Source organism: Pseudoliparis swirei, chromosome 18 (genome assembly GCF_029220125.1).
Source record: "Pseudoliparis swirei isolate HS2019 ecotype Mariana Trench chromosome 18, NWPU_hadal_v1, whole genome shotgun sequence".
Classification (NCBI taxonomy): Eukaryota; Metazoa; Chordata; class Actinopteri; order Perciformes; family Liparidae; genus Pseudoliparis; species Pseudoliparis swirei.
The window spans coordinates 12,681,935-12,701,986 of record NC_079405.1 but is presented as its reverse complement, the minus strand read 5'-3'; the positions used below and the strand labels follow the sequence as shown (position 1 = coordinate 12,701,986).

The window sequence follows — 20,052 nt, the reverse complement described above, 5'->3', positions numbered from 1 at the left end:
GATCAGCAACTTCCTCCAGGTAGGCCTTCTCGTCGTTGTCGGAGATCAGGCCCACCACCACTGTGTCATCCATAAACTTGATGATGGTGTTGAGCTGAACCTGGCCACACAGTCATGTGTGTACAGGGAGTACAGTAGGGGCTGAGGACGCAACCCTGGGGGATCCTGTGTTCAGGGTGAGGGATTTGGAGGTGTGTCTGCCCACCCTGACCACCTGTGGCCTGGCGGTCAGGAAGTCCAGGATCCAAGCACACAGGGGTGTTCAGTCCCAGCTCAATCAGCTTGCCGGCCAGTCTGGAGGGACTATGGTGTTGAAAGCTGAACTATAATCAATGAACAGCAGTCTCACATAGCCCCCTCTGGCTGTCCAGATGAGAGAGTGTGGTGTGCAGTACCTGGGAGACAGCATCATCCGTGGATCTGTTTGGGCGATAAGCAAACTGCAGCGGGTCCATGGAGGAAGGAGGAAGGCGCAGATGTAGTCCTTTATCAGCCTCTCAAAGCATTTCATGACCACCGAGGTGAGGGCCACGGTCGGTAGTCATTCATACATGCTGGAGAAGCATTCTTGGGCACAGGGACAATAGTGGATCTCTTGAAGCAGGCGGGGACCACGGACTCAGCCAGGAGAGGTTGAATATTGTGGTGAACACTGGAGCTAGCTGGTTAGCACAGGTCTTCAGTACTCGCCCAGATATGCCATCTGGACCTGCAGCTTTCCTGGTGTTCACCCTCAACAGAGCCCTCCTCACACTGTGCTCGGTCACAGAGAGTGTGTGTTCATCCCCAGCGGTAGAACTCACCTCGGCTACGCTAACGGTGTTGTTGTTAGCGGCGAGCTAGCGCTGTTGTTGCTAGCCTCAAACCGTGCATAAAATGAGTTCAGGTCGTCCGCTAGGGATGCGTCGGCACTCACCATTGCGCGGGTCTGCTCTGGTAGTTTGTGATAGTCCGTAGCCCCTGCCATAGGCGCCTGGTGTCGCGCTGCTCCATCTGTGATTCCACTCTGTCTCGGTACCTCCTCTTGGCTTCCTTCACCGCCCTCCTCAGTCCATAGACCGCTGCCTTGTACTCGTCCATGTTGCGGATACAAGACCGGAGTTATAGGCAGCAATGCAGGCGTTCACAGCTTCACGGATGGATCTATCAACCCACGGCTTTTGGTTAGGAAAGACCCTAACTTTTACCGTGGGGACGATGGTGTCCGTTAAGCGTTGCTATGAGGCTCATTGCTACTTCCAAACTCGCTGGCGTCACTGGAACTGGATTGGATCATGTCCCAGTCGCGACACGCAGAGCGTCCTGTAGCTCAGCCTCTGATTGGTCAGACCACCGCATTCGTTCCTCGTCACTACCGCTTCCCGCGATCCTTTGTTTATACTCCGGAAGCAGAAAAATGGCGGCATGGTCTGATTTCCCGAACGGAGGGAGAGAGACAGCCTTGTAGCCTCTCTTGAATGGCGTATAGCAGTGGTCCAACGTTCTTTCCCCTCTGGTAGCACACGTAATGTGCTGGTGAAAGTTCGGCATGACTTTTTTTAGGTTTGCCCTGTTAAAGTCCCCAGCCACCACCACAGCCGCGTCGGGATACTTGTTCTGATGCCGACATAACACATCATGTAGGTCCGATAGTGCTACGTCGGTGTCCGCTTGTGGTGGAATGTAGGCGTCTGTGGTGATGACCGAGCTGAACTCCCGGGGAAGGTAGAATGGGCGGCATGAGATCGTCAGATGTTCCAGGTTCGGCGAGCAGGAACGAGAAAGAGTCTTAATGTTCTTGGGGTCACACCACATGTTGTTTGTCATGAAGCAAACCCCTCCACCCTTAGATTTACCAGACTCTTCCGTTCTGTCTGCACGGAAAACAGAGAAGGACTCGGTTGGGCATATGACTCGATCCGGCACCAGCGGGGTCAGCCATGTTTCCGTCAGACAAAAGATGTTACAATCCCGCATGTCCCGTTGGAATCTGATCCTTGCCCTAACATCATCCATCTTATTTTCCAGAGACTGGACGTTAGCAAGAAGGATGCTGGGCAGAGGTGGACGGTGGGCTTGAACTCTCAGTCTGTTCGAATTCGCTCCGTTTCCCTCGATGTTTTCGTCGTCTCCCCGTAGTAGCGGCTCCACTGTTGTTGATGTGGTTCGCTCGTACGATCTCTGCCGGCCACGCTGGATCGATGGAAAAAGTGGACAAAAACCCTTGTTTTGCGCAAAAGTTTATGTCCAAAAGTGTGCTGCGGTCGTATGTTGTTAGTGCCGATGTGTTTGTGGCAAAGAAAATATTAAAAATAAACACAAAAACTAAAAGAGCGCACAATCTCCGCGGAGCTGCCGCGACGGCGACTGGACACAGCCGCGCCATTCCAGAAGGCTTCGTAAAGGTCTCGAACCCTTCTGGCCTGTGGCATTTTGGTCCTCAGTGGCTTATGCAAGTCGGCCTCATGGACACCGCACCGCCCCTTTGCTGATTACTCTGCTCATCCGCTGTTTTGTAGATACTAAGATCCAATTCCAGTTCCTGCCCTGATGGATTTAAAGACTTTGACACTAAGTCCAAAAGGGCTCAGGACTATCCTGAAAGTGAAAGTTTAAGTTTGAGAGCTTTCAGGTCAACCTTTGAGCAATTTATTCAAACTTCACTCAAAGTCATGATGATTACTCCCAAATATGTTTATTTGATCAAACATAACTTTTGTTCTTACTAAAAGGGAAAGAACTATACTCGCTAATAGTTTGGCATTCTGGGAAATATGCTTATGGTAAATTTGCTTTCTTGTCAAGGGTTAGATGATAAGATCGATACGACTCATGTCTGTACAGTATAAAACTAAAGCCATTTAGCTTAGGCTTGATATTCTACCAAAATATAAAACAATCTCTGAAACTCACTTATTAACATTTGTTCAATCAAAGTGTTTAGCAGAGACTTCAGGGATGACCAAGACATAGTCTGTATATAATCCATAACCCCATGGATATATAAAGAGAATTGGATACAGTGTTGGAGGCGGGGTCTTGTTCATACTCATGGTGTTCAGTCTCTGCATCCATTAGCCGATGGGGCACTCGCAGTTGCTTCTCCTTTAAACCCGCCGCCCAGCTGATCGGTCTTGGCTCACACAGATGACCTACAGTTCATTAGGTCTACAGAAATAACTTTTTTGCTAGCTATTAGTGGATATTATAAATTTCAGGACCGTATGATTTAAATAGTATTTAACGTGTTTGGCAGCGATGGAAATTGGCTTCAAAGTATGGTGCTCTTCATGGGAGCTTGCATAACCACCCTAAAACCCCAATATCATGTTTCTACACTTTGCTTTTGTAATTTTGTTTTAGAGGAGCTTTAGAGGTGCTGGCGGGTGGATTGTATTTCTTTTCTCAGTCTTTGTGCTTACATGGATCCAGCTTTAAGTTTACCAAACCGAAATCTATTAAATTAAATACAGTATGACATATTAATATATATTATATATTAATATATGACTTTACTGCCCACATAAATCTCTCTGTCCAAGTGATGTGATTTCACAAAGTACCTCCGATATAAATTCATGGGGAGCCCTCACACCTTCCTCCACTCAGACACTCTACACAGGTTACAGGAAGTGAGTTAAAGTGTGTGAAGGTGCATTGCTTGCTGCTTAGGGTAAGGGGGATTCATTGACTCAAAACTAGACATGTCTCCTGCAGTATGACAAATGGAGGAAATGAGAGGGTGCGGCTTAAGAGGGACAATGGGTCATCATTATTGACTGAATTAAAAACTAGGATATCCAATGCTCATAAATACTACAATTACTGTGCTAAATCACCTGATTATCATGGCTTTGCTGAAATCAAAAGACTATCTGTGTCCTGTTCAGAGACACAATATCAGTCAGGTTAATCACTGGTTAAACCTAAAGCGAATGAATGAAAGTGAGGGTATTTTTTTAAAAATGCAGCTCTTGACAGCAGTCAAAAAATGTTAATAGCCTTGTCCAAGTTCTCGGGGCACATCCTTGACAGCGCACCTAATCTACACATAATAAACGTGTGAATCAATTACAGCTATCTGCACTTGGCATCCTTGCACTGACCTCAGTTGTAGTGTAAACCCATAGGTAATTAATTAAAAGAGGCTGTTCCCAAAAGATACTGTATACTTGCACGAGCAAACATGCACAGATATAGTATACAGACCAGCATGCATCCAAACAATGTGCAGGTCACATATGCATCATATCATATCAGCATTTAATCTGCTTTCAGTACTGTATGTGAAGTATATTTCAGAGGCAAAACAATACACAATACACAACATGCATTATTTATGGATATATTGACCAGACCCTTAAATCTAGGTTATTTTGAGGATGCAGAAAATACATTCTGTTTAGTCTCCTCAGTAATGTTCCTGGGTAGGCGTCCTGTTTCTCTGACGCATTTAAATTGGAAAGAATGCAGCATTGATGATCTATTTCTTCCCTGTTAATCAGAGGCAACAGATTAGTGAGTGTAAGTGTGCGTGTACATGTGTGTGTGTGTGTGTGTGTCTATGAGAGAGATAGTGTATGAGAGAGAGAGATACGCTGTACATTTGTACACAAAACAACTTCAAATACCCCCTGCTGCAAAATATTTGTGCCATTATATTTCATCACCAGATGTTCAGAGGACAGCAGTGTCTTAGTCAAGTTTCATGTCTGTAATCAAAAGTGTGATCATATTTTTTGACTCAGTTACTTTTATTATTGTGAACAAAGTTGAAAATGTTTTTAAAGTGTTCATAGTCTGGAGTTTATTTTTCAGATTTTCATGAATATAAACATAATCATAACCATATTCATTTTTATGACGTAACACACGAGTTTAACACAATTTGACAAACGTTTTTTATTTATATTAGTCAATTTATAGGGGACCCAATCAATTTTCCTGGCACTCACCCACTCACCACCCGTGGAAAATAGAAAACGTATCAACATCACTGTCTCCTGCTGCATGAAATGGAGACTTTTCTCTGCTTTTCCCCTCTGTTTGTATCTTAAAGATGTCAAACCTCTGTTCCCCTAGCACATACGTTCCTCGTTTCACTGTAGCAGAATTCAACAATGAAGATGCTAAATATAAGCCTGCTGATGATTTAAAAGAAGCCCCTAATCGCTGCAGGCGACATAATGATTCCCACCTCCCTCCTTGGGATTTGAGACTCAGCAGGTAGCTGCTGACAGAATAATTGGGTTTATTTGTGAAGCCTCAGTTGCAGTATTTTCTTCTCTCGCTTTCCCTCCCTTCTGTCTTTCTGTCAGATGTGGGATGAATGCTCATTTTATGCTTCTTTAGTATTTTGGCTGTCCTTTTGTCTCAATTTGCAAACAGAATCCTCAAGGATCATAGAATGTTTCTTTAAGTCTTATCAGTTTCACTAAATTTGGACCGTTTGTATGATAGTTTTCTGTCTGCTTGGCTCCCTGGTGTAACAGCCATGCTAGCAGCTCTGTGCAGCTTTGAGCTGTATGGTAAGTTGCTTATAATGATGCCGCTGACTTGCTGATGTTTGGCAGGTTTAATGTTGACCATGTTCATTGTCTCAAGTTAAGCTTGGAGCATGCTTAGCTGCTCTAATTAGCAGTGTTTCTCGTAATGCAGATACTATATTTGAAGTTTAGATAAACTGCTGGAGGTGCAAAAGTCAGGGGGTCTACATTTCTTACATTTCATCCCTGGAGGAACACAAATGGCTGTATACAATTTCAGTCCATCTAATAGTTGTTGAGACATTTCAAGTAAAACCACACATGAGATAGATTTTGTTTTGTTCTGAACTAAAGTGATGGACCGACGGCTTGACATCTATCGAAAACGAAAGCTAAGGTTTTAGACATCAGGGCGTACCTTTTTAACTAGACGATTAGTACTATATTATTACATATCATTCTCTCCTGTGCAGCCTGATTGTCTTGAGACAGAGTGTCATGTGTGGAAGCACACTAAAGCAAGACAGATTATAAATAATATGAGGCTTATTGCTTGTTGTCGATACACAACCTGCAGCGTTTATTTCAGTCCATCCACACTCTATTTTTCCTGCCTGTCAAGACTATAGTGTTACTTGCACGAAGAGTTTAATCAAGAGCTGAAGCAGACTGCTGGCGCAAACCTGACTGATCTTTAAACTGTAATCAGCGGAGGCCGCAGATCAGCAGACATATGCCAACCAAACAATCAAACAGCAATAGGGGGCAACACTTCACGAATATAATGAAGAGTATGTGCTCATTACTGATTAGATAATAACCTTTTACCTATATACCACTCCTAGTTTGCCTTCTGTTGTTCTCCAAACTGTGTATTGTAGAGCAAGAATGTGACTTATTGTGTCATTGAGGTCAACACAATCAGGAGTTAATTTATTCAAGTGGCCGTTGTATGATTTACAAGAGCCAAGACGGTGGCTCGCTTCCCTTCAGGGAGTCTGACAGTTTGAGTCGACACAATTAACCTGCATTCCAGGTATTCACTTACGTCATGTTTTCCACGTTGCTGTCCTGGGAAACACGTTTTTGTTTTGTGCTGCTTCATTCTCTGTAAGGCTTATTAGGAGACTTTGATGAAGCATTTGAAAAATGTTTCTGGTTGTTTGAAATAGCTCGTATCATATCAGCGAGTTACAGAAAAAGCTGTTGTTGTATTTCTGCTTACATCCATAGTGAACATTTTTAATGTTGCTTCTAATATTGTTAAAAGAAAACTTTGATATTGCTGTTCCTATGTTTGGTGATTTATTTATGTGCTGCATTGTAATTTGTGTGAGAAATGCAACAGTAAATGGCGTTGTTCTGGTGTCTTGCTGTCTTAGCGCCAAACCCTGCAATGATACAGCAAAATATGTCTTCACATTTTCTGTAGGAAGCCATTACTCACTGCTTTCATCCGTAAGCTCCAATCCTCCTGAACACCCTCCTCATGTACACACAGCCCCTCTCCGCCTCACAGATAGCATATTACAACTGGACACCAATACCACAGAAGCCAACAGGGGAAAAAACTGAAAAGTGTGAGGGAAAATGTCAGATGTGGAACTTAATAACAAATCCCAATCCTGTACTATATTTAAAGAGCAGATTTCATAGTCAAATCTTGAGAGGTGATCTGTGAATACCTTTGTTCCATGGAAAATAAAACTGTCCTACCTCGACATGCAGCAGTATGTTAATGGTTATGTTATATAGATGTTTACAAGGTCAGGACCTTTTTGGAAATGACAGTTTCAGGGTTACAGCACCTTCTGTATCAAAGGCCACAGTTAATATTATTATTACACAGCCAGGAAATGTCAGCAGGTATTTCATGGTGATAGAAACGGGTTGAAGATTTGTTTCTTGCACTTGAGAATCCTCCAAGACGGTTGAAATATGCTTTGGTGGTTCACAGACTTCTATTAAAACATTGTTATTGCAGCGCTGTGTGTCTAGATACAGTAGTAAATTTACACAATAGTGTTTGACCTTGTTGTCAAACTGTCATTTACTGTACTGTAACTTTACATCTATTTTATTCACTGTAGTCTTAATCAGCACGATATCAATTAAAAAAAATTAGCTGCAGACCGACAAAAGTTCAGTGCTTTGGGGAGCACAAATAAAATGACATTCACACTATCTTATTGGGGGTTGAAGATCTCAGAAACAGATATCTCAAAACTTGGTTGAATGAAACCAAAACTAGCATTAAGGATAGTAAGACAGTATATTATATTAACAATATTTATTTTCAAATCAAGTAAGCAATGTCTGTGGTTCAGATCTGTCAAATGAACGTCAGTACACTTTCTGTAAAGTTGCCTGATTGATTAATGAATTAATGATAAGAGCCAATCAATTCAGATGCATTGAGAACAGCTGGTCTGAAACTGCTTTTGGGAAGTTTTTCCAACAAAACAAAAACTTTAAATTTAATTTATCATCCAAACTCAATATTCTAACACAGCTCACATTAAGATCATTCATGTATATAAATAGCTTAACTTTAATCCTGCGTACGCTTCAGAGGAGGCTCGTTCAGGTCTTTGACCGCCAATCCACACATTTCCAGGTCCCTCTTTCGCTTGCCAAGCAGAGAGCGATGCCTCCGCGTTCTTTCAAGCCTAATCATGAGCCAACAGCCACTGCACACCCCTCACAAACTCTATCTCTCGCTCTCTCTGTGTGTGTGTGTGTGTGTGTGTCTGCGCTGGCTTGTGAAGGCTGCACTAAGCAGAGGAAAAAGGGACTGGGAGAGATGGCCAGGACCTCGCTGGCTTTGATGGACACTTTAATCAGGCTTGGATGAGAAATTAATAGGATGAGCCACAGCTGAAAACGAAGTAAAGTGGGTCTCTCTCTATCTCTCTCTCTGTGGGGGGACTCTAATAGCACTACTCCAGGGTCAGAATCGAAAGAGCCCAGATGTAAACAGAGTACGGCAGTGTACAGTTTTTGTGACTGCTGTCAATTTAAATAACATTTTATGTCGTATGGGAGATGATTTGTGTCTGTGCCGTAGGTGTCGCTTTAATGCTAGTCAGCGTGCAATAAAGCAGCTTTTCTGTGTTTCTTTTCACACATTTCTTTACCATGAAATGGACACAAATCCAGGGGAGATTGAAACATCTCTGCAAGTGTTATTTGCCCTGATTTTACACACAATTTGATCAGCAAGAAACCCATCAGAGAAGAGTGTGTTCGTAGCTCGGTGTATATTAGAGAATTAGGATTCTGGAAATAAATGCAAAATTGGATTTGGGAGAATTGTGCAACTGATTTATCTGCACGTCACACATGTCTGATTCAAACTACAGTAAAGACTCCTCAAGATACAAGTATAGCACATTTTTGAATTGACTGGAAGTAGATAATGTCACACAAGCCAATGTTGCACATGTGATTATACTTAATATACTTAAGTAAGTGAAATACTCCTAGATTATGAGGTACAAGAGGAAATGACTCATCATCAATTAAGAGTAATGTAATTAACAAGAGCAGATCAACCTTCACGTCACAGCGAGAGCAGCGGATAATTAAAACGGCCTGTTTGGAGTTGCAGATTAGGCCGAGCACAATAAGGCACCTACAAAATGCACACTTCTGTTCGGTGGCATAAAAAGCAGCAATTGGGGTTCCCGCGAAAAATATAGGAAAGCCTGATGGTAAACAGCCGAATAAGCGGATTTAAGCTGCAAGACGGCTTTAAACGAGTGCTCTCTTAGGGAAACAAACTATTTTTGTCTGATGCAGCACAGAGCTGCCCGGTGTGACTCCGTAGTCCTGAGTCGACAGAGACCGCTGCAGAGTCCCTTCCTCTCTTATCGGAGCTGACGCAGCCCCACGAGGTCTGGCTGCAAGCTGCAGAGTCACAAACACACACACATACACACACACTTACACACTTTGTTGCATGCACTCTTGCTCTTGAATTTGACATAATTGTGTAGGGATCTGCATACAATTAAAGGCACAGTCTACTTTTTTACACGTTATATTTTTCTGCCATGTGAGCAGCCTTCCATAATGTGTTTGAAGGTCAGTTGGTTCCACCACTCGTGTCCATGGATTGCAGTGAAGTCATCTGCAGACATTCATGATCCTCACAAGTTTCTGATTTCAAATTGATAATTTTGTCGAAAATATTGTCAACAAATTAGAATAATTGATTAATAGTCATGTAGAAAAGAAACAAATCTGCATATTTGGAGATTGAAGCTGAAACACTTAAATAAATGTTTATGAAAATAGTAAATGTTCTACTCATCCGCTATTTGATTAATCAACTAATATTTCCCGCATTATCCAAGTTGCAACTTGTCTTTGTTGTGCTCTTCCATCTTGTAGGATATTATTTTTTTGGTGTCGAATTACACATTTATCATCAGGCACTGCAGCTTTTTACAGAGAAGTGGAATGCTTTGGCTGCTTGTGCGTGTCATTTGTCTCGTTCTTATGAAAAGAGGCCATTCTTCTGTAACAAACCGTCTGCCCTTATGTGTGCAAAATAAATCATTATGACATATTGTTCCTGCGTTGCTGGTATCCCTCACTGGACTAACATTCCACCCATGAAAGATTTTTCTTCGTATCTATTTTATCTTTTCTATCTCTGCTGCTCAGTAAACATGTCCACCAGCTCCTGTCCGTTAATTCCCTCCTCGGTTCGCTGTGTCCTCCTTAGTTTCTTGCTCCTGTTTGTTTTCGCTGTTTTCCCTGAGGGTTGGGAGGCGTATCACAGTGGATGAAAAACCCAGCACTGAGGAGCATGCCTCGAGTGTGTGTCACTGATACTTTATTAAATCTTATCAGACTGCTGTCTTTTACTTACCTACTACCCTCGCAGATTTCAGTGCTGAGTCTGTAACTTAGCACTGAATTTCTTTAACCCCTGTGGCCACAGCTGAGGGGGAGCTGGGAGTCTTAAGAGGTTTTATATGCTGATTAAAATGCATTCTTTGCTGAATAATCACGCTCTCTTTTTTAAATTCCAGGTGTCCAATATGACTTCCATAATTTTATGCTATTTTCCTCCTTTTTTTTTTTTGTTTACTCTCCCTCTGTCTTTCTTTAGCTTTTTCTTAGTTTCTCCTCTCTCACGATTTAAAATGCTCAGTCATGCACTCTTAGTTTCCTCATTCCTCTTCTGCATACTCTAAATTCCCAAACTCTCTCTCTCTCTTTCTCCCTCAGTGTTGTTGCGTGAGGAGGTGGTCCAGCTTCAAGAGGAGGTCCACCTGCTGAGGCAAATGAAAGACATGTTGAGTAAGGACCTGGAGGAGACTCAGGGAGGCAGTTCAGCAAATCTGCTCTCGGCCACAGAGCTCCGAGTGCAGCTGGGTGACAAGGAGCAGGAGTTGGACCGAGCCAAGGAGGCCTTACAAGGTCAGGAGCCAACGCAGACAACTTTTTGTCTCACCTATTCCCCCTGAGTCATTTCTTTCAGGGGACATCTACCTCCAATATACAACTGTCAGTGCTGTTAGCAGGACGTTTATTTTTACCCTAACAAAATACTAAATACGTTTCCCTCAACTCCCAAGTTTTCTCCAAATATTTGGCTCACTGAAATATTTCATATTGAATTCTATACATTCTCGTAGTAATATGTTACATTTCTTACTCTTGATGTCAAGTATTGCAAACAATTCGAGGCAAATACAGCCATTAGGTCTGCTTCCTTCAAATGAGTTGGCTAGAACAATAATACGATCATTGTTTTGAAGTGTCTTGTTTGTTTTTTAATTTATGTACAACAAACAAGAATGAATCATGAAATATACATCATATTTTATCTAATTTAGGACTGACCTGTTTCTGTTAAACACATGCCCCAGTGGATTTTATGACTGCTTGTGAACAGCCAACTCAGCATTTGTGCATCATCCATCATTGTTATTTTACTTAACCCTTGTGTTGCCTTAGGGTCATTTTGACCCGAATCAATATTACACACTCCCCCCGCTTACGGATTAATTTGACCCCATTCAATGTTTAATGTCGGTGTTCTTTCGGTAGTCAACAAACAAACATAAAGTGCCTCACACTTAAACTTGGAAAACAATATTAATTCTAATAATTTTCTGGAGGTTTTAATTGCTGGCGTCAAATTGAACCCAAAGGGTAAAATATGTTAGTAAATATAAAGGTAACAGGAGGGTGAAACATTGAATCGGGTCAAAATGACCCAAAGGCGGGGGGAGGGTGTAATATTGATTCGGGTCAAAATGACCCTAAGGCAACACAAGGGTTAAGCCAGTATTGTGTGGCTGCTGGTTAAAAGAACACTGGAATAATAAAAAATAATAAAAATTCGGTAACAATCCACCACAAATCAATATTTCTTCCTCCAGACTGACATTGCTTCCAGTTTCGACATTGAGTAGTAAAATACTACTACTACTAATAATAATACATTTATTTCACGGAATCTTTCATGGCACTCAAGGTTATCTTACAGCACAGATCCCTAAAAAATATACAATAAGCAAGCCACATTAATAAAACATACAATACCCAACAGCTCAACTCAACAATGAGTACAAATCGGTATCATGAAATATAATTGGATGCATTATGTAGATGATAAAGATATTTGTTTCCAAGATAAATTAAATGAAGAATAATTCACACTCATGTTTCATCATCCTAGATGAACTCAGTTTAGTCCGTGTTCTTTACTTTCAGCTAACAAAAAGAAAAATGTTGGGAATAAAAAGATGGGGGCTATGTCTTTAAAATCTAATTGAGGGTTAATCTGTTTTGTCATGTATGTTCCAAACGTGTCAAACATGTGCACTCGAATGGAAACAGTGTGCAATATTTCAGAAGAGAAACATGATCTGTTTTCTGTGGGTAGACAAGAGATTATATGTGCATGTGTTCCAAAATTGGTAAGAAATGGGTGGCACCCCTGATGAGCAGCCAAGAAGAGTCCAGGTGCACCTCATTTTAATTAACTCCCATCAATCACGCAATAAAAGTTTTTTTCTGAAATATTAATGTGGTATTAATGTAAACAGGAAAGCAGCGTTCATTGTATGAAAACAAATCGGACCATATTGAAACCCAGGGAGTAAGATCAGTCCCTCGCACATCAATGATCATTTATTGTCACACAAATAGGACAGAAAATTGGCATGGCAGTTGTGGATTTAGTTTAGTTCGACAGTATTACTTTGCATGGTTCTCTCCCCTGCTCTGATTCGCAGGTCATAAACTGCAAGCTATAAAACTGTGTTGTGCAACTGCAGAAAAACAGGTTTAAATGTTGAGTGTAAAATATGAAGAGACTGAACCGTTGTCAGGAGGAATGCCTCCTGGATGACATATGTGTGTGCAGTTATGTAAAGTACAGGTTCCAGTCTTATCTCTCTGTTGAGCACAATCTCTCAAAGGAGCGTTATTCGCCACCAGTTGCATCTTAACTGATGAGTTTTCTCTGAAAGTAGAATGAAATCAGATTCAATTGGTCTTCTCCAAGATGAGCCAAAAGTCTCCACAAGCCAGCCAAAACACTTAAATGAATGAATCAACATGTGCTACTGTGCCAATTATCTTTTTGGAGGATTTCGTCATTTTATCTAAAACATAACAAAAAAAGCTGCAACCCCTCGTTAACAGAAGTCACAGTGTCACCTAGTGGCTCCCTTCTGCAATTGCAAAGTCGTTTCTGATTTTACAGGCAGACAAATCTCACTGACATATTTGTTTGACAGAAAAATTGTCTGTTAAGAGGATCCTTGATTTACACCTCTGTGCTGCTCAGTTTGTGAATGTGTTTATCTGTGTGTTGCAGCTATGAAAGCTGACCGTAAGCGTCTAAAAATTGAGAAGGCGGACTTGGTGAGTCAGATGCAGCAGCTGTACGCAACACTGGAGAGCAGAGAAGACCAGCTGCGAGAATTCATACGCAACTACGACCAACACCGAAAGGTAACAGCGGTCTGCCCATTGATCGTGAGCTTAATGTCTATAGAACTACACACGTCAGTGCAGAAAAAACCAAGACAGTGTCTCAATAACAGAGTTTTGCCACTGACACATTTTCTTTATTTTTTTTTACATTTTAGCTATAAAATGTCTCCCAGTATGGTAACAATGTACTTAAAGTTCTACTTTAGAGCATACGGCATATGTAAGCGGTTGATAAATGGTTTATAACACACTATAATGTAGTTGTAAGCAGATGTAATTGTTTATTCATGTAATTGTCAACACTATAATTCCTCCTGTGGTCACCCATGAGTGCATAGCCTGAATAAAAACAGAGTAAAACACAGTTGTAATAATATAAGGTATGTCTTTGGAGGAGAAGTTAGAATTGATAAATACTGTAGCTTTCTAAACACTTTAAAATTACGTTATATTTGTGCACACACACATTATAGTCAGATATAAACCGTTCATTACCTGTTTTATATATTGCTCATGAATGTGAAATAGGAGGACATATTGTATGGAGTTCTAAATCTTGATAACAATACTAAAGGTTGATGCATTTGATGTAGAACAAATAACTGTTAGCCTTTATATCATACTACATATACATAAGAATATATATCTGATTTGTTCCTGGGATAATTCAAATTATTTGTCTCCATCGTGTCTTCTTTCATCCACCCTTTTCTTTTCTTTTTTACCCGTTTTGAAATAGTTCATAACTTAGAATGTAGCTCTGATATGCTCCCTGACTCCAATGCCGCGCTTCACTGATCGTTCCAAGTGAGCGTGGTGAGGATTAACCATTTATGTGTGTGTGTGTGTGTGTGTGTGTGTGTGTGTGTGGGATCTGCAGGAGAGTGAGGATGCAGTGAAAGCCCTGGCGAAGGAGAAGGACATGCTGGAGAGAGAGAAGTGGGACCTGAGGAGGCAGACCAAAGAAGCCACAGAACAAGCCAACATCCTGCGCTCTCAGATGGACATGAAGGAGAACAGAGTCAAAGAGCTGGAGGCCGAGCTCACCATGGCGAGTCACCCTGCACATAAACACAGTCACAACTTTGTTGAATTAATAAGTCAAGCCCAAAAAATGTCACATTAGCATCATTATCTGGTGTTTAAGGCATAAATGGAAACAAGGTGTGGGTTTGCAATCCCGGTGCTGTGTTCATATCAGTTCAAGCACATGCAGTAAGCTGCTCTGACATCCTTATCCCATCCCTCTCTTAACGCAGTATTTCTTTCTCCAGGCTGAGGAAAAAATGCATGCCTTTTTTTCTGTGTTAGCGTGTCGGCGCCTCGGAGGTAGAGTTGTCAGTCTGTGTGTCATTGATCTCTCTCCTCCCTCGACGAGTCATAACCACCCACAGATTCTCACATCAAGCTCCAGCACGGATCACATGTGTCGGTACACCAGTGCAAGAGCTCCATCGCTGTGAAGCGACAAAGCCACAAAATATATTTCTACCTTTCGTTTGTCTCCTCTTCTCTTTCTATTTAAACTCCTGTTCCTCTTACCACTAAGTGGTTCCCCACTATATGCCTTCCAGTCATAAAATCCTGTGGAAAACATCAAACATGTACCGTTTTGAATGTGCTATATTGGGATATTGCCCGTTGACTAACTGGCCATAAATGGGTCGAGCTGCTGTTCTTCAATATTTTTATTGTTGTCAACAATCCCATGAAAAGACCAAAACTAGTACTGAGTGCATTTCTCAACACTTTCTCAAATTCTCATTTACCAACCCTGCTGTGGCACTCAGCTTTTAAGCCAGTTTGTTCTGCTGAAAACATAAATCTTTATAAACAGGTGAAACATAGCGATTTTAAGGTCTAAATAATTTCCTAAAACAGCCGGGCATTGTAGTTTTTCGCAAACAGTGCTCAACCAGGAGTAAATGATGTATTTTAATGATGTATGTACCCCAAGGCCTGTTTAAAATGCATGCTCTATGGCCTGCTTGTTATCTGTTTTTTATTTATTATCTCTATCGTTTTTATTGTGAATTTTACTGCACATTCTTTTATTGTGCTTTCTTACCTCTTGTAATGTGTTGTCCCCTTCTATGGTCACTATTTCTTTGAAACTTCATGTGAATATTTACAGCAACAAGATGGTGAATGTTTGTATTGATTAAAAATAAAATCACTGTGCACATAGTAGAGGAACACGTTGGCCAGTGCCACCATCTGGTTTTTAATCAGTAGGAAAACTATAGCAGAGAAAAATAAGATGTTGAATGTTGGTGTTGGTCTTTTCATGGGATTTGTTGACTATAAGTAAACATAGAATACCACTAGTCTTGCATGAAGCTGGCAAACTCCCACATTGAGTTGTGTAGTGTGGCCTTTGCTCTGTAAATGTGTGTAGATGCTCACATTCATGCATGCATGAGTTTATGTACAAGACATGTTCATTTATGTGGCACATTTCAAGGGTTTTACATGATGCATAACGGATGTAAAGACTAAGATAAACTCAACACAAACCAAAAGCGTAGAAATTCATTTGAAATCAATTACAAAATAAATGTGTGTGTTTTCCTTCCAGGTCATGCTCAGTTTCTGCTTCCCTTGTGCTTCCCAGGCGAAGCAGTCTCTGGCCACCTTGACAAAAGATGTACCGAAGCGCCACTCGTTGGTCATGCCCACAGAGCCCGTGGTGAACGGCAGTCAGGAGTGGGTGATGCAGGCCGACATGCCGCTCACTGCCGCCATCCGTCAGAGCCAGCAGACCCTCTACCACGGACACACCGCGGACAGACAGGGTAATCCCTCTCTCTCTCTCTGTGTGTCTCCTCTGCTCCTCAGGTGCTGCTTGGTGTTGCTTTTTCAAACTAAACATACTAACAGAGTGTTTCCTGGAGGTTTCTCATACTAACTGGGTATTTTTCAACAAACGTATGTGTGTGTGGCACATCCAGCTGTAGTCAGGATCAGCCCCTGCCACTCTCGCCAACCCTCAGTCATCTCCGACGCCTCTGCAGCCGATGGAGACCGCTCGTCCACGCCCAGCGACATCAACTCCCCTCGTCATAGGACCCACTCTCTCTGCAATGTAAGAGCTGCCTGGCCTCCTCGACCAAGTAATCACACCTCCACACTTTTCTAAATGTACCTCCCTCCCCACTCTTCTTGTCTGCTCCTGTTTGTGTCTCTCTGTTCTGCCGATCTGCTGGGTGTCAACCTGCCTGCTCGGTGGTGGTGGTGGCGGTGATGATGTTATTTTGCATGTAGGTCACTTTAAAGCAATGGTTTGACATTTTTGAAAATATGCTTATTTGCTGTCTTGCTAAGGAAGAAGCTGCAGCCATTTAGCTTAGCATAACTTCAGGGAAGTACAGGGCTTTAGGTGATGGGCTAATTATTCTCATGGACAAGTAACTTCCTGCAGGCGTCCAGTCAAGATTCCAATAAGTTTCTCTTCTAGTCCTAAAAATAGTTCTGCCCTTAACCGCTGTGAACCATATATTGTTTCTTTGACACTTTGTTAAAGTAAATACTCATAATCCATTGATAAAATAGTCTATTTGGAGTTACGAGTTGGGCTGCATATTGTTTATCAATATTATTTCACACAATTCATTTTTACAATGAATTAGCAATGGAACAATAATGTACATTTTATAATTGCCAAGAAGCCAGGCTTTCAATCTGAGTCTGACCCCCTTATTAACCCTTGTGTTGCCTTCGGGTCATTTTGACCCGATTCAATATTTAAACATTGAATCGGGTCATATTGACCCGAAGGCAACACAAGGGTTAAAACGGTCTAAACCTGCCCCTGATTTCAAGAAGCTGGGAGAAAGAAGGAAAGGAAAAAATTACACTTTTATTGATCCCTGTGGGGAAATTCTTCTCTGCATTTAACCCATCCTTAGTTATTCAGGAGCAGTGGGCTGCAGTGAAGCACCCGGGGAGAAACTGGGGGTTCAGTGTCTTGCTCAAGGACACTTCGATATGCAACTATGGGGAGAGCCGGGATCGAACCGAGTACCTTGTGGTTGCAGGACAACCACTCTCCCCCATGACAGCCGAACCAAAAGGCGGAGGCAGATTTTGTCACATTTGGACAGAGCCAGCTGTTTCCCCCATTTCCAGTCGGTGTGCTAAACTAAGCTAACCAATCTTAGTCTGTGAAAAGGCATATTTCCCAAAATGCTGCCCTGTAGCATAAACCCAGCTGTACGAGATGACAAACACAAGCTTCCTGTCTCCTCTGTTCAGTCCATGGAGGATCTGGAGGACCAGAAGCGTAAGAAGAAGAAGGAGAAGATGACTCTGGGATCACTGTCGCGGGTGTTCGCTCGAGGCAAGCAACGCAAGTCACTGGACCCCGGCCTGTTTGATGGTACAGCCACCCCTGATTATTACATAGAGGAGGATGCTGACTGGTGATAGTGAGTGTGTGAGGTTGCGAGTGAGTGGTAAATGTGTGTAGATATTCACCTGGCTTTAACTGTGTGTAAAGAGTGTTTTGTGTGTGGGTTTGTCTGGAGGGGGGAGGGGGGTATATTTTAAAAGAAATGCCTAAAAGAGACTGCTATCCCACATAAATGTACAGTATATTACCTTCAAATTGTATGTTTGTAAATTAGATATATATTTATAGATGTACATGTATGCATATGTATATATGTTTACATGCATATAAATATATACATGGGTTTATTATTATGTGTAGACATGTTTATGCTGTATTATCTTCCAAATGTCTTAATGTTTTATGTTTTTTTATTACTGGAGACTTGAAGGACCGCTGTTCATATGTAAATAGGAGTTATTGTGAAATTAGTGTTTTTACTATAAATGTAATTTGGCTTTTGTTACTTTACAGTTGCTTTTATCATGCTTTGCAACATTGATTTAAAAGTTCCTTCTTATTCCCAATCTTATTTGGCCCATTTCTTATTATAAAAGAAAAGATATCATCTGATTGGTTTTAAAATATTTTTTATCTTTTGGAGTTTCATAGGCCAAAATGCTATTGTTTCAAATTGCTTGTTGAAATGGAAAGTAGTACTTTGTTTCAGAGGTATTGCTGGTACAGGATTACCCTCATGTTCATTTTATAAATGCCGGCTCATGTATAAACATATCACAATGTGGGCAGCAGGGAGTTTTTTTTCATTAAGCTTTCTCATCCGTTTATGATCAACATCATATTATCAGATACAATAATTAATGACTGGCTAACAAGAGTTTGAAAGTCCATCTCCCTTAAAATGCACGGACCTAAAAAGACAAACAAAAGATTAACAGAGATGCATCGTCACACACCTCTCATCTGCTGTCGAAACTATGTGCCAAAGGTGAAACACTCATCTCTAGAAGGTCTGCGTATCATTCTGTCACTGTTAGCACTAGCCTCGTAACACTGTTCATATCTGAATAATTTATTACTGAGAGCTATATCTAACGTGCCAATATGAGACGAAGGAATGCACATTAAACACCTGCATGATCCCTCTTCGCTGCTTTGATTAGACGTCCATTCATTGCCAATCAAATTAATATCCTCCATAATCCTGTGTTGCCAATGTGTTACCTTTTCCCTTTGCCAAATGATCTTTCTTGCATTATGAATGCTCGGCCCCTTTTTATTTTTTTAGGCTGTTTTTATTTTGCTTTGTGTAGAATCCCTCCTCATTTCTTGCAAATGTGGCTCTACTAATTCTATGTTAAATGCTTTGTAATTTAGGAGATGTTGCATAAAAGAATAAATATATTGGAGTATTTTATTTAAAAAGAATAAATACAGAGAAGAGATAACTTCAAATATTGATCTGCTGCAGCTGTAGCAGCCAGATGTTGAGGAGGTTTTAGCATTTTCAAAAATGAACTCTAATTGAAATGAAATCTTATTTTAAAAATAAAACTAGTAACTGAATACATCCTATGTGGCAGTTTTCTGTTCCATGAGTAATCTTGTTATTGTGTCCCAGTCTAACGTGCCTCTCCCTCTCCTCCTGCCATTTCTAATGGCAACTCTCTCCTGCCAGTGAGTAACTCCTCATCTGTGATTACCAGCTGTCTGTTTCTGCACTCTGGGGATTATTCATATCACTTAGGTCCATTGGAAAAATCCAAGTGTGTGTCATTTTTTTATGAAAACTCTTTTGAGAAAGAGATGGTGGACTTTGCATGCAGCGTTTTTGTCAGCATGTGGAGACGACTCAGGTAAACACGTAGCGTTCATCCTGGATTTGTTTGTTCAGTCAGTATGAATCAGTGTTTTCCTGCATGATGTTTTATGAATAATCCCTATGTCTCTAATACATTATCCTACTGGTCTTTAGTCCTGTCATAATCATCAGATAGTTGCTGAAGTATTTTAACAACTTTACTAAACACGGTTTGAGAACTCACCGGACTACTACACTCTCATTAAATAAAGAAATGGATTGGACTTATTTATTTAAATAATCCTGGAAAACTATTTATATATACAATACAGTTCACCCGAAGACATAAAGGACGTGAAGCTACAATGAATTGTTTGGGCTCTACCTAGTGGCCATTTGGTGCAATTTCAATTACGTTTTTTGACACAATTTCCCTTCAGATTCAGTGTATTTCCAATGTGAAATGCCCT

The 20,052-nt window shown here is 41.2% G+C and overlaps 1 protein-coding gene across 4 annotated transcripts in view; it reads left to right on the top strand.

Moving 5' to 3' along the window:
* The window catches only part of LOC130207947 (kazrin-like), a 115,903-nt gene extending 96,556 nt beyond the window's left edge, over positions 1-19,347 (top strand). For 2 of the 4 annotated variants that reach the window (XM_056436745.1, XM_056436743.1), the window contains 6 exons: positions 10,707-10,898; positions 13,312-13,448; positions 14,311-14,481; positions 16,045-16,225; positions 16,382-16,515; positions 17,685-19,347. In XM_056436745.1, coding sequence (XP_056292720.1) covers positions 10,707-10,898; positions 13,312-13,448; positions 14,311-14,481; positions 16,045-16,225; positions 16,382-16,515; positions 17,685-17,855 — 986 coding nt within the window. In that variant the 3' untranslated portion in view covers positions 17,856-19,347. Of the gene's footprint in view, positions 1-10,706; positions 10,899-13,311; positions 13,449-14,310; positions 14,482-16,044; positions 16,226-16,381; positions 16,544-17,684 lie in introns of all 4 variants that reach the window. The other 2 variants (XM_056436744.1, XM_056436746.1) reach the window with 2 other exon arrangements.
* The last annotated feature ends 705 nt before the right edge of the window (positions 19,348-20,052 follow it).